The 15,050-nt window shown below is 41.8% G+C and overlaps 1 protein-coding gene across 1 annotated transcript in view; it reads right to left on the minus strand.

The window, feature by feature from the left end:
- The window catches only part of LHCGR (luteinizing hormone/choriogonadotropin receptor), a 64,343-nt gene that overhangs the window by 32,958 nt on the left and 16,335 nt on the right, over window positions 1–15,050 (minus strand). Inside the window, exons 2-6 of the mRNA XM_060117049.1 lie at window positions 11,975–12,046; window positions 9,661–9,735; window positions 6,573–6,647; window positions 4,476–4,550; window positions 4,310–4,387 (exon numbers count right to left, since the gene is read on the minus strand). Of these exons, the coding sequence (XP_059973032.1) occupies window positions 4,310–4,387; window positions 4,476–4,550; window positions 6,573–6,647; window positions 9,661–9,735; window positions 11,975–12,046 (375 nt within the window). The remainder of the gene's footprint in view (window positions 1–4,309; window positions 4,388–4,475; window positions 4,551–6,572; window positions 6,648–9,660; window positions 9,736–11,974; window positions 12,047–15,050) is intronic.

Raw genomic sequence — 15,050 nt, forward strand, 5'->3', positions numbered from 1 at the left:
GGCACAACATGACACAATGGGCCTCCTGGTTTGATGCAGTGGGAGACATATAACCTCCCCTTTGCAGTATTCTTGCAGAAACGTTGACCGGAATCTAATCAGGACAATGCAGTCAGATGAGTCCAGACAACTGGCCTGGGCCCTCAAAGGAATTAGTGTCATATAGAACAGAGGAAGGCAGGGGAGCAGTTCTCAGGAGGGGGGGGAATGGGAGGTAAGGTTGGGAGGACAAAGGGGCATAACAGTAAAAATGCAATGTATAAACTTTGAATTCTGACTTTAAAAAAATCTATAAAAGACATTTGCATTTGAATATAGACTGTAGGTTGGATGATGTCATTAAATCCATGCTGATTTTCTTAGGTGTAATGGTGTTGTAATGTAGAATGTTTCTGTTTAAGGAGATACATGCTGAAGAATTTAGGTGGGAAGTGTCATGATGCCTATAGACTTCTTTTGGATGGTTTGGCAAGAGGGAAATGTGTTGTATATACTTAGCTATCTAGAGATGGAGTGGGTGTGGTAAGCTGTTAATAGTACGTGAAACTAGGTAAGGTGTACAGGGCCACTCATAGTGCAGTTTTTTCCACTTGTCAGCGGAAAGACGAATGGATTCCATTTGTCAGTTAAAATTTCCAAAATAAAAAATGTTTAAAAAGAGATGATGACACACGATGTTTTCATGATGGTCTGAAATAACTGGCTTGCTGAATATGAGCTTTTTAAGTGGTGGTACAGTGTAGTTGACACAATGTAATTGAATTTGCACAAGGAGGTATTAATAATCCCACTGGAGAGACAGAGTCAGAGGCATGTTGCCATGGTGTGACTTGACTAAGGCTGGTTAGACTCAGAGCCAGGACTGGAAGCCAGGCTTTCTACTTTAGCGCCCAATAGTCTCTCCACTGCGGCTTGTCACAGGTGTAGCTTGGAGTCTTGTCATCCTTTGCCAGGTCACCCTTCTCTGAAGGGTCTTAGAGAATTAATTGCTGTGATCTTTCCTTCTCTGTGTAGAGTTCAGACATGAATCAAGGTTGACTCCTTTTTGAGACTGGTGTGATAAGTCATCTAGGATATTTGAAAGGTGGTGCAGTCAAACCCTGCTCATTCAGGGGGGAACATTTCAAGGTAGCCTCCTGAGGCGATTTAATGAAAAGCCAAATTGGCTATGAAGGGACATAAAAGCATAATGCATAACTTTAGCATTAGCCCCACTGAGCTTCTTGAGCATCAAGTGAAGTGTTTTGTTTTCATTAAATGAGAAAAGATCTTGGTAAAGATCTGGGTGGGGGGAGGACAGGAAAGGTTCCATGAAAACCAAAATCTCAAATACTACTAATAATGAAAAGAGAAGGCTTGCTTTCATTATTTTCTAATTAGAGAGTTGACCTTTATAGCTGAGGAAATAAGGCTTTCCTCTTTGAACGTAATACCCTTTTCCAACGGGGTGCTGCACATGGTCCTTCACTTACGGAAGGGCCCATTCAGCTGAGAACAAGTGCCAAGCAAATGACTAATCACTTCCTTCCAGATGAAGGGCCAAGAGTGAGGAGGGGGTGGAAGCACAATGCCAATGCGCGCTCCCAATGCACGCTCTCTGGGAGGGATGGAGCTGCAGTCCTCATTAACTTCAGAGGTGGGGCAGTTATGCCCTGCTGGTAGGCACTGTTCTTCTTAAACTCATAATGGAAATAAGTTAATGGCCCCTAATAAAACCACTGTGCAGCTCTTGTGTACCAATGCTGAAATGTGATGTGTGAGAAGAAATCTTTAGTTGTCCCTTGGCTTCGGTGGGGTGGCCCCATCTTGTGAGTTATAGACCCCTATGGGTTATCTCAACATTTGTTTTCTTATTGGTCTTCTTCCACATCTTCTGCTCTTTTATTCTTATTCCACTCCACCCCCATTGCTGTGCATGTATCTGGGAGGAGTACCTATTGGTTCCTGCTTATTTTTAGATTTAGGTGAAAATCAAAGGGAGTATTGGATATTTGTGATCTTTGAATTAAAGTCTACTCTACTGAGCGGTTTCTTCTTAATACTTTTTTCAGGGTTATTTCTAAGCCTTTAGCCCCTTATCCCTGCATTTAAAACCCTTTGCAATCCAGTGACTCCTCCACCCCTGCCATTTATCTAAATGTATTTTCCATTTCTTAAGCAGGATGTTTACTCCCAATAAGTATGCCTCATCCCATTTTCCTCCTTCCCACAGCCATGCTTTTGCTCATGTCCACTTGGAATATTCATTCCCCTTTTCTTGGTATGTGGTATCACAAAATGGGTAAGACCATGACTCTGGAGCCAAGACTGTCTGAGTCTAAAGCTTGACCTTGGCCAAATTAGTTAAATTCTCAGTGCCTTGGTTTCCTCATCTAAAAGTGGGGCTGATAGTTCCTACCTCAAAGGGTGGCTGTGAGACTAAAATGAGTTTTAAAAAGTACTTTAAAACAGTGTCAGTGCTATATAAATATTAGCTGCTTTTATCACTTTTACTCATACAAATGTTACTGATTCTACAAGGTCTAACACAAGTCTGCAGCCTCTCTGATTCTCCAGCCCAAGAGGACTTCTCCAATACTTCTCATTTCTGTGTACCACACACTCACAGTGAATGTCTAGTGGCTTGTATTATTCTTTCCTTCTTTCATGTGTTCCCCCATTGAGATTATGAGCTTCTCAAAGACATGGATCTTATATGTCTTTTGTGTCCTCAATAAAGACATGGAAAGACCCCAAATCCTAAAGCGTGAGGTACCTCCCCACTCAGTGTTTGCTCTGTAAATGCCCTGTTTCTGACAGGGGATATGATGAATGAGTAGTTCCAGATCCGTATACAATGGTGAGTCAGAAACACTTTCTAAACAGCTGGAAGAGCTACAGTACATGAGGGAAATGGAGGAGTAGAAAGACTGTAGAGAAGTTTTTCTAGGGTCTAGTCTCGTTTCTGGTGTTCAAGAGTTTTAAGTTAAGAATTTGAGTTATTTTGAAACTATTTTTGGTTGCTGCTCTGTATTCTTTTGATTGCAACACTCTGAGTCAATGCTGTAGTGGCCACAGCTTTGTAACATGACACTTGCGTGTGTTGAACTACACCTACACAAAGTAAAAGTACTATTCAAATGCAGTGTACCGTTGATACCAATTTCTAGAATCCACTGTATAGAAGAGAGTCCTCTGAGATGGTCACTTCTCTTGTTTCACAACTACCTCCTCATCTCAGGGTCACCCAATGCACGCTCTCTCTTTCTTTAAGGACATTTAAGCTCATTTATGGCCTCATCACAGATCCTGCCATGGACTGTAACCAAAGCAGAATGAGTGAGAGGATGTGGATGTGGGGAGCAGGGTTGAACACTTGTCACTGGGCTTTGGACATAAATGAGGCGTGGTACCCAGGATACTGCCTCTGAATGGTGGGGCAAAGGAAGGTGCCCCATGTAAAGATGGCAGGGATCCCAGGGGAAGGAAGCCAGGCAGGTGTACAGTGAAGAGAATGAGTTGGGTTATCTTAGTATGATGCCCCTTGAACTTTAACATGCATGTGAATCACTTGGAATCTTACGAAGATGCAGATTCTGAGTCAGTAGGTCTGGGATGGGCCTGAGAGTCTGCATTTCTAACCAGCTCTCAGAAGATGCTGTAGATGCTTGTCCATGGACCATACCTTTAGTAGCAAGGCCTTAGGAAAGAGCATGAAAGGGATAGGCCTGTGAGCCTGATAACCTGATAAGTGACTGCCAGATAAAAAGACACTATTTTCAGGTATTCAAGGATTTAGGGAATGGGCATCGATGGTGTCCCTTCAGAAGCAAAGTGAGCAGGTTCTAAGGGGAGGGTGAAAAATGAGAGAGAGAGAGAGAGAGAGAGAGAGAGAGAGCGAGCGAGCAGGGTCCATTGATCAACTACTCTACCTACTTGGAGAATATCCTTTCAAACTCTTCTCAGTTGAAACTTGAAATTTCTGTGCTCTCTTTTAACCAGGGCAGCGACTCCCCTCCAGGCTGTCTCTTCTTAGCTTCAAAGCAGTCCACTGATGCAGTGAACAATTTCATCAGTTGGAAATTTGGTCACTGTAAATCCTCAGGGCCCATTTGATTAATTTTGAACTTAACGGGTTGGTTGATTGTCATGTGAACATGTGACCTAGCTGCCACCCCACACAACTCCTCTCACCCTTGGCACTTTAGGTCAAAAAGAATGTCACCAGAGAGTTAGGAACATGGTAAAAGATGAGAAAGAGCCCACCTCAAGCTAGAAGTGGGAATGGCAGGAACTGTATGGCAGAGCGTGAATCTGCGAGTTTACTCACAGTGTCATGGATTCGTTATTCATCCCTTGAAAAGCGTTTCCTGGTACGGTGGTTATGTGTAAGTTATCACAAATTTCCCTTGAGGAATGAAATGAGAAATATTTACTTTCCAAATTTCGGATGCAAATAGGAAACTGTTATGCATAGCAATCAGCCTGGTACTTACAGAATGAAATTAAATTCAGAGGAGAAGATCTTCGTAACATCTGGAAGCTTTCGGATGCCTGTGTTACAGATGCTCCTGTGGTTTGGGGCAGGGTGGGAATGTGGGCAGAGTGAGTAAAAGTGATTGTTATTAAGGAATAAAGATAAAAACGGTAGGAAGGCACTTTGTAATACTGTTTTCACATTAAATTTAAACATATGGAGTTTGGCTTTATCAGTAACGCTTCTAGCTGCTGAAGATCATCAGAATTTAACAGCCCCGAACACTGTGGGCATAGTTACTCTAATGACTCCTATTTAGAGATCTAGGGGATGGGACTAAACTTCTAAGTCTTTTTCATTTACGTCTGTAAAGATTTCCAGCCTGTCTTTTTCCTATTGCATCAATTGCATTTTCGTATTGTATTGCATTCCATTTCCTTTTGCTAACTAGTTTATTCCGTGCTCTTGATGGTTCCAGAAAGCATCTCACTACTTTAGAACAGGTTTTAACTCAAACACTTCAGGAGGATTAATCTCCATGTGAGAAATCCATTTCCTCATTATTAAAAATCTCCCTTTATTTAGCTACCTTGCGATTCAGGGAGTTCTTCCTTGTATCTCACTGAGATCATTAAACATTCTTTGGGTTATTGGAGCTACTCAGGACTCCTCTTCTTTTCCTCCCACCTTTTATTTAGCCTTCAAAGAGGAGAGAGGCTTCAGTGATAGGTTAAATTGAAGGATATTTTATTACACAGAATGGGACAGGAGTCCAGGCATCTGGATCTCCCCCCAATCGCGTTTTAAATTCACCAGTCATGGACACTGGACAACTGAAGTGAACTGCCCGGCACTCTGGTGACAATGAAAGGAAGCCATCTTTCTCTTTTGGATCACTCTGGTTCTCTTCCTTACCTGTTACCCCAGATCACACAGAATCCTTGCCCTGTCTGTGGCTGGTGAAGGCAGTGTGGGCTTGGACTGCAATGTGTACCGGGGTTGGGGGAATATTGCTTTTTAGGGGTGAAATGCTATTTAATAAAGACGATGATTCTTCGATAACAAGGGGCTGCTGCAGTGGTCAAATTTGGTTCTGGGATTTTCTTATGTTTTTCCAAAGTAGTTGATGCTGCGGATACTTATGTGTCCCATAGACCCCTCGGAGGTCTGGAAAAGCAGAACACTTGGGTTAGGAATCATCATCCAGTGTTAGAGCTGCCGAAGGAGCTACACTCGTGCCCATCCCCCAGGGCAGGACTGCTTGGATGTTGTGGAACACTAGAGAGGTATCTGCCCCTCCTCCTCTTTTTTTTTTTTTTTCAGCTGGGGTTTTGGACTTTGCATCCTCTAGAGATTTTATGAAATTTAATTCATCAGGAAGAAGAGAGAATGGACATCTGTGTTAGAGGGTTAAATGTTCATTTTTTTCTGTGTGAATAAGTGATTACTTGATATATGAGAAGATCCATGGTGATTAATTTATAGGTTTGTATCAAGTTTCAGGAATTCTGGTTTTGCTGGCAAGGCAATGAATCTGCTGGGCTACAGTGGTACTTAACTTATAGTTCTAACTAGTGGACTTAATAAGTTTTAATGGGAAATAGAAAATTATGATTTCTCTTATATGGCACAGTACCTACCTCAAAGTAATGCTTTAAAAGTTTTCACTTAACGAATGAATGAACACATGAGAGAAAGGAGATCAATAATTTTCAACCAGGGATGGGGATCAAATCAGAATTGCCTCTTCCACTTTCACCTATGCTCTCTCTGCCTCACCACCTCACCTTAGAGATTCCGATTTACCCTTTTTAAAGTGTCCTGACCTCCCTGTTCCACGCCCACCGTCACTTTGAAAATCATTGCAAAGGGGTGATATTCTTCTTGGATGTTTGGGACGGAGAAAATGTTGGGAACCACTTACGTGTATTTGAAAGCACCCAGCATGGTAGCTGATAAGAAATGCTGATTAAATTTTAATCAGAGGGCTGAAGACAGACATGCAGATAATGCTAAGTATGTGGTTTAAAAATTCTCTCCAACCTTTTAATTGTTTAGGTTTTCATCAGATGCCCATGTTCCCCTCCCCAGTTGCTTAAAAAGGAAAATTCCTCACAGGTATTTTAACCGGGGGAGATTTGTAAATGCTCCAGGCTCAATGTACACCAGATTTTTAGTGTTCTGGATCAGTCTGTAAAGAGAAATGGAAAAACAGGCAGCAGTTTAATAGAAGTGTTTCGTTTGGAATGCACAAGGTCATGGTCACCAGAGGATGCTGGCTGAAAGTGGCATCAACAAAATCAAGTGACTTTCCTGTGCTTGAGGGGAGCTCCAGGGACCCTGGGGATAGAAACGGAATGGTGAGAGCTAGTTGGCTATTGCCAGGAAGTTCTGCTTTCAACCTCTTGCTGAGATAGGTGTAAGCATCATAGGTGGCAGTCTGTTCCATTCTCCCTTGCACCCCCTGAGGAAGCACCAACATCCAGGGCTCCTGGCCAGCTAGGTCGTGCCCCACCATGGAGCCAGCACACTGAGGGTGATGGGAGATTCCATTCCCAGGAGAAATGAACAAATTGGCTACTTGTCCTTGTAGGCAAACTGGCCTTCTTTGTAGTGTGCTGGCAGTCACACTGACCAGTTATCCAGATGGGCACTCAGTCTTTGTAAAAGCCCAGGGCAGAGGCCGGGGCCTTGGATTGGGGATTTTTTTGTCCATTCTATAGATAATTGGTTGTGTGATGATGCCAAGCCTCCTAACTTCCCGGAGCTAATGCTCCCTTCTGTAAGATTAGAATAATAATAGCACTCTTCCTACCTCACAGGTTGGCAGGTAGTGAGTAACATAATAGGTAGAGATAATGTACAAGGCAGGGCTTTGCAAAATATAAAAGTACAGCCATAATACCACAGTGGCGTTATTGCTCTTCTCCCTAGTTCCCCAGTGACTTTGGGAAGCAGCCACATTTACTGGGTTCTGTCTACTTTGGATTCAATAAAAGGTAGTACATGCATTTGGCTTTTTTTAACCCATGCAGCAACCACCTAAGGAAATGATAATTACTCTTGTTCTGTAGAGAAAATCTAGTGTATTGGTTAGGTGGACGGACTCTGGAGTCAGCTTGGTTTTACATGCTGGTTTTACTAACTGTATGGCCTTGGATACATCACTTAAAGCTTGGTTTCCTCATAGTGTGGTTTCTGAGCAGTAAATGTGTGTGTCGCGATCGCAGTAAGGCCTCCACCGGTGTTAACAATGACTATTCTAGTTGATGAAATCAGGAAGTTGAATGATTTGTCTCTAGTCACAGAGCTGAGAAGTAGCAGCACTTGGAAGTGAAGTCAGTTTTTCTGACTCTGAGTCTAGTGTGCATTCTACCTTCTAAAGTTACCCACTATCGGTGCCTATTTCTGTCCTTTCTGTCCGTTTGATTCTTAAGAGGTGAGTGACGTTTTGTTGTAATTATTTTTACAACAACTGAGTCAAGCAATCATGGGCCACATAAGACATTATGTGGGTAGGATGGAAAGCACTTTTATTTCTGAAGACTCTTTTGGGGTCTGACCACTCATCCATACATGCATTCAGTCAACAAACATTTATTGAGCACTTACATGTGCCAGGCATTGTTCTAGGTGCTGGAGATACAGCTGTGAACAAGACAAAGAGGGCTTGTGGGGAGCTAACATCCTAGTCTTAGGGCCTTCTTTGGGAAAAGTCCATAAACTTTCCCTTAGAGCACTTTATTTTCCTTTCTGTATTTATAAATTGATACTTTATCTATTAATAAATGTTGCTGTGCATCACAAACAGCTTTATTTATCTCAAGCTGCTCTGCTTCAACATTGCTTGGGAAGTCTGTTAAAACTGCAGAATTTCAGGTTTCCAGGTCTGGGATAGGACTGTCACCTGTAACGGAAATGACCTTCCCCCCTCCCCACTCCCCTCTTGAAATTCTACCTCACAGCGAAGTCCAGACTATACCTTTTGCACTTAAACACCCATTATTTCGGATTTCCCCATAACTGTTTGGTGAGTTAGTCTTACCTCTCTGGTTACACCATCATTTCCTGGGGGAGATTTATACTTTACCTCCTCTGTATTCCAGTAGCATTTGACCTTTGGTTGGACATGTGTACCCACATACTTATTAATTAATTAGTCTCTTTAGATAATTGCTATTTGGACCATTCATAGGGAGGCCTTGTGGTATAGTGGAGAATACACAAGCTTTGAAGATAGGCTGGGGTTGAATTCCAGCCCTGCCATTGTCTAAGGTACCACATTGGTCAAGTTACTGACCATTCTGAGCCCCCATTCCTTCCCATGAACAAAAGAGATAATTACCCCACTTTGCAGGGCAGCTGTGAGAATTAAATGACACAACCTAGAGGAAATAAAGGCCAAGCACAAGTGCTCAAAATATGTTTGTTGCTAACATCTTTCTCACTTCCTTAACTTTTGAAACTCTTCTGCAGATGCAGTTTGTAGAAGGTCAGGTTTGGGCCAAATAAGGCAGAAGTAAGAAGTCTGCTTTAGGAGTCACATGACCTGATTTCTAGTCCCAACTCTGGCACTAACTTGCTGTGTGACATCAGGCAAGTCAGTTAATCTCTTTGGGCCACAGGTTTATCATCTGAAAACTGAATAGAGCCAGTCTTCTCCCATCCCCTCTTTTTTGTAAATTGGAGGAAAATGATAATTTGGAAAGGATTATTTTTAAGACTCAGTTCAAAAACATCACAATAATAACAACAAATCCAACATACACATGCCAAACACTTTTACATGGTAGGTTTCCAAGAACCATTTACTAAACAAACGAATATGCCCAAACAGTCCCCAGGGAACTAATTCATGATCTCTAAGCTCCTTTCCAAATTTTCCCACCACCCCAAGAACTCCATACCCTCCCTTCCATAAGGTAAGAGCTACTTGGCAGGACTCCACAATGTCAATTTTAATTTCCAACTTTGTGTTGTGATGTTTCAGAGTTTATACAGCTCCCAGGGAGAAGCAGTTGTCACCATGGCAACCTTCAGGCCGCTGCAGTGAGAGAAATTAGTGCCTGCCCAGACCTAGTAATTGCTGTGGTCTTTTCCTCTTGGATTCCTAGCAGTGGATGCTTGAATACAAATACTGAGTGGGCTCCAGCAAGCGAGGGTAATAGTGTACAGCAATAAACTATCTGTTAGCTGATGCTTACATTTCAGACAAATTGAGGAGGTTGTCAAAGGCATTAGCTTCTATCTTTTCCAGGGAATCACTCTGAGAGATTTCACTAGGGGAGAGAGAGAAAAAAAAAAAAAGAAGAAGAAGAAACCTGAAAGAAATGACTGTGTCTGCATAATAATAAGCTGTATGTACAACCCAACAACTGGGGGCTCCAGTGTGTCCTTTTAAAAAAGAACAGGGAAGCCTTAAGTTGTCCTCACATCATAAAGTGCTAACACACCCATCCCCCCCCACCCCACCCCCCGGCCTTTAGGAACACTAATTGGCATCTGCAACCCAGATGCAGTTGAAATGCAAGTTTCAGTATTCCCTGTTGATGTGACAGGTTCTTTTTCTTATTTATCTATGACTCAGAGTCACAGATTGTTAGAAGTGGACACGTCCTTTGGGAAAATCCAGTCAGCTTCCCTTGTTTTACAGCTTTTGGAATTAAAGCTCTGAGAGGAGAGGCAAATAACGCTCATGGGAAGATTCAGGGCCAGGATCAGAATGTCTGGGTTCTCAACTCCATCACTCTAGTGAGGTTTTAATTTGGGTTAGGATTCATTGTTTCTTTTTTTGTTTGTTTGTTTTTGTTTTTGTTTTTGTGGTATGTGGGCCTCTCACTGCTGTGGCCTCTCCCGTTGCGGAGCACAGGCTCCGGACACGCAGGCTCAGCGGCCATGGCTCACGGGCCCAGCCGCTCCGCGGCACGTGGGATCTTCCCGGACCGGGGCACGAACCCTTGTCCCCTGCATCGGCAGGCGGGCTCTCAACCACTGCGCCACCAGGGAAGCCCAGGATTCATTGTTTCTTAACTCTTTACCCCTTTCCCCAAATCCTGTTCTGATGCAATTGCAAAGTGGTCAACTCCTACATGAAGTGTCCTTCTTGTGTTGTAACTGTCTGTTTATTTGACCATTTCCTTCACTTCATTAGCAAATTGAGGACAAGGAGTATGTCCTATTCACTTCTAAATCCCTGGTGGCTTCATGTAGCCTGGCACATAGGGTATAAATGAATGAATAGATAAGTGAATTAACTGATTTTTTTTTAAAAAAGACACAAAAGTAAAGGAATAAACTTTGCCATATATTTACCACCGCCAAGCATGTAGGTAACGTCAATGTTACCCTAAAATCCCAGCATAAGCTACCATTTGCAGCCAGCTGAGAAAGAAGTCGCAAAATCTAATGTTTACATTCACTGAAGGCTTCAGACTCGATGAGAGCTTTAGCCCACAGGAAGGCTGAGCCTAAGGCAGTTAAGGTCTTTTATGAACAACACAGTGATGGATTGTTCCTAGGCTGATTCATCTTATTGCTACCTAATAGTTCACTTATTTAACTGTGGCTGCTTTTCTCACTAGGAGGTCTTAATATATTAAAAGCTATCAAAACTCAACATTTAAACAAGAGCAGGAGAGTAAGGGTTAGCCTCAAGCAAACTGACCTTTACGTAACCTGCAGTGTATTTCCTATAATATGCACTAATTCTTAATGAATTATTTTTAATACCCTCATTGCTTGCGTATACCCTAAAGAGCAATCAGAGGTTCCCCAAGGAACTAGGACTGATGATGCAGCATCTTCTTTAGAGATGCAAATCTGCTTCCAAAGCCCAGAGGATTGTTAAGATGCTCTCTGGGAACTAAATGGCCTCTGAGGTCCTTTGACTCAGACTAACATTAAGGAGGATGCTGGAATACTGGACTCCTTTGAAAGTTCTCTTTCCATATATGGGATCTTGTGTCCTAGAAGCTGACACAGGGATATAGGATTGAAATTAACATGTAACACAAATATGAGATCACATTGAATTATCAGGCTGCTTTACAATTTTGATAAATGCCTTTTATCAGTATGGCTATAGATACTGTGTTTTTGTGATACACTTATATTTTAGATACAAAGATAATCTTCTGATGCACAATAAACTTTCAACACATTTTCTTCTATGTAGGTGTTATCTAAAAATGTGACATGAGGGAATAGCTGCTGTAGCAGGGGGAGAGTTTTTATGACTGAAATCTATCTTCTTTTCTACTTGAGTAATTTATCATCACTTATCAAAAGACATTCAGTTCACTGAAGCAAGGTTAGTTATCTGGATTTTAATAACTGTTGAAAATCATACCTTTTCTTCAAAGGTCCCTGGGTATTATTTGTACTTTAAAGATAAAAATAGTAGGGTTTCCTAAACACAATTTCTCTCCTAGAAAAATCATCCCCTTTCAACTATGTGTTCTCTGAGGGAAAAATTTATTCCAATTATAAATGTCTTTTGATATGCAGTATCTTACTTACATTTTTATGACTTCATTAAGTCCTCTGAAAGCTTGAGATGGGATTACTTTGATAGGGAGATAGGTGAGTGATCTAGAAAAGAAAAAAGGAGAGCCAAGAGCTTAAGATTTAAGATTGGGTGCCTTTTAAATTCATGAATAAAATGTGTGTGTGTGACTACAGAGTTCCAAATAGCTAGATTCAGGCTGAAAGTTCTAACATATCAATAAAGAGAGGTGCCATGACTCATTCTTGGTGTTTATCAAAAGTGTGTAATTTTGTTTTTAAGACAGTGAACTTTGGGATCAGACCCAACCAGGTTCAAATCCCCACTCTCCTACTACCTGGCTGTAGGACCCTGAGCATATTATTTAAGTCCTCTATTTCAATTTCTTCATCTATAAAATTGAAATAGTAATTTCTATTTCACAGGGTTGTTATGATGATTAATCAAGATAACGTGTATGAAGGATAGGGCTTGGCACCAAGTAAATGGTTCACACACAGTTTTAGAGTGGACTTATAGGCTTCTCGGGAGGATGGAAAAGAAGCTATCTTGGGTAGAGTGGAGAAATAGATGGGGAAAATACAACTGAAAACCAGGCAGGCAAGAGAAGGGAAGATTCACTAAGAACATGTTCCTATTTTGATCTTTACCACTTTCCCCAGGCAGCCTATTTTAATATTATCCCAACCAGACCACTTTGCTCCTATGGTTAAATCGAACGGGCATCTCATGCCGTTTGCGGGGAGTATCTATAGAGATTCCTTCAGGCACTTACTTATATCCAGAAGAACAATCTGAGCATTCTTGAACTGAGATAAAAGTTATGCGTTACATAAAAGTTGAGCAAAGAGTGACTTCTCAGCAAGAGCAAAACCAGAATAGGATGATAAAGGAAACTGGGGTCAAGATAACTCAGGAGAAAGCATCTGCAAGGCGTAGATGAATGTTCAACCAGTATTTATCAAGCATGTACAGTGATTCAAGGATTTGGCTCAAGGACTGGAAGAGAAGAGGGGAGTGGACCAGGACATTTCAGGAGGGACGTGAATATCAAGAATATGGAGAATAGAAGTGGGAGATGCTGCCTTGTTTTTCGTGTGTCTATGCAGCAGAGACTGGCTTAGCTGCTGCACCTCCACCGTGATGAGCATATTCAAATCAGTGAGATGTCTTACAGTCCCAGAAGGGACTTGTAACATGCTTGTAACATGCTGTGTGAACTAGGCACACCCACCTGTAACCTTATTTTATCCACTCAACAATGGTGTGAGGCGGGTATTTCCCTTCGATAGCAGAAGAAACTTGATCACAAGAGATGAAGTAACCTGGACAAGGTAACATGACCAAGCAGAGAGTCTCCAAATGTTCTTTACTGTGCAATACTGGCCTGAAGTATATGATTCCTAACCCACTCTCTCTCCTTTTAAATTTTTTTCCCAACTTTATTGAGGGATAATTGACAAATATAATTGTATATATTTAAAGTGTACAATGTGATGATTAGGTGTATACCTACATTGTGGAATGATTGTCAATATCAAGATAATTGACACATCTGTCACCTCAAGTAGTTAACTTTTTTTTTGTGGTAAGGATGCTCAAGATCTACTCAGCAACTTTCAAATATACAATGCCATATTCTTAACTATGCCACCATGCTGTACATTAGATCCTCAGAACCTATTCTTCTTATAAGTGAAGGTTTGCACCCTTTGACCTGTATCTCCCCATTTTCCCTTACCCCCAGCCACTGGCAACCACCATTCTATTCTCTATTTCTGTGAAATTGGCTTTTTTTCGAGGTTCCACAGAGAAATGATACCATATAGTATTTGTCTTTCTCTGGCTTATTTCACTTAACATAATGCCCTCCACTTTCATCCAGGTTATTGCAAATGGCAAATTTTCTTCTTTTTATGTCTGAAAATATTCTGTCATGTGTGTGTGTGTATATATATATATATATATATATATATATATATACACCAAATTTTCTCCATCCATTCATCTGTCAAGTGACTTTAGGTTGTTTCCTTATCTTGGCTATTATGAGTAATGCTGCAATGAACATGGGATGGAGATGTTTCTTAGAGATAGTGCTTTCGTTTCCTTCGGATATATACCAGGTCACTCACTCTCTCTCAGTGAGCAAGGTGAAGGGACATGAATTGGAACCTTGTTTCTCTTGAGAAGAGGCATGTCACACTCTTGCTATTCCTCCTGCAAAGCAGCTTACCAGCAGTTCCTCTCTAGGGCTAATGCAAAGAAATTTCACTGCAGAAAAATGCTTTCACTCAACTGTCTCTTAGAGATGCTACAACCTAGAACAAGTAATCCAAACTTGCTCCTCTGATTTTATTCCTGAAGACAGTCCCACCAAGTACATCCTTCAATACCCAAACTTATTTAACAGGGCATCCGAGAAGAACAGGGACTGTAGGGGGAGAAATCTTCTTATGATGGCATGTTTCCTTCCTATATTTCTTCTGCAATCATGTCTGCTTGGCTTACTGATTAAAAACACAGTTTTATTGCTGTCTGCACTGCCAAGTCAATAAATTTCCAGAAGAGAAAGCTGTATTCTACTGTACCCCATGCAACATCAATAAAACTGACAGCCAAATTCTGATTCCAGAATCTTTATTGCTGGGGATAATGCAGTGCAGAACATATTTTGGAGAGTGTTTACATAAAAGCTTCAACTGAACCTTTCAGAGCTGTTTATTCATGTAAATGGAGCCCAGAAGCTGGAGCCTCTCAGCAGGCACCCTCTTCCTCCAAAAAAGGAACACTGTGTGGCTCCCCGGAGAACAGTGTGGCTCAGATTTTTTTTTTTTTTTTTTTTTTTTTTTTTTTTTTTTTTTTTTTTTTTTTTTGCGGTATGCGGGCCTCTCACTGTTGTGGCCTCCCCCGTTGCGGAGCACAGGCTCCGGACGCGCAGGCTCCGGACGCACAGGCTCAGCGGCCATGGCTCACGGGCCCAGCCGCTCCGCGGCATATGGGATCCTCCCAGACCGGGGCACGAACCCGTATCCCCTGCATCGGCAGACGGACTCTCAACCACTTGCGCCACCAGGGAGGCCCTGTGGC

The sequence above is a fragment of the Mesoplodon densirostris genome, chromosome 14 (assembly GCF_025265405.1).
Source record: "Mesoplodon densirostris isolate mMesDen1 chromosome 14, mMesDen1 primary haplotype, whole genome shotgun sequence".
NCBI lineage: Eukaryota > Metazoa > Chordata > Mammalia > Artiodactyla > Ziphiidae > Mesoplodon > Mesoplodon densirostris.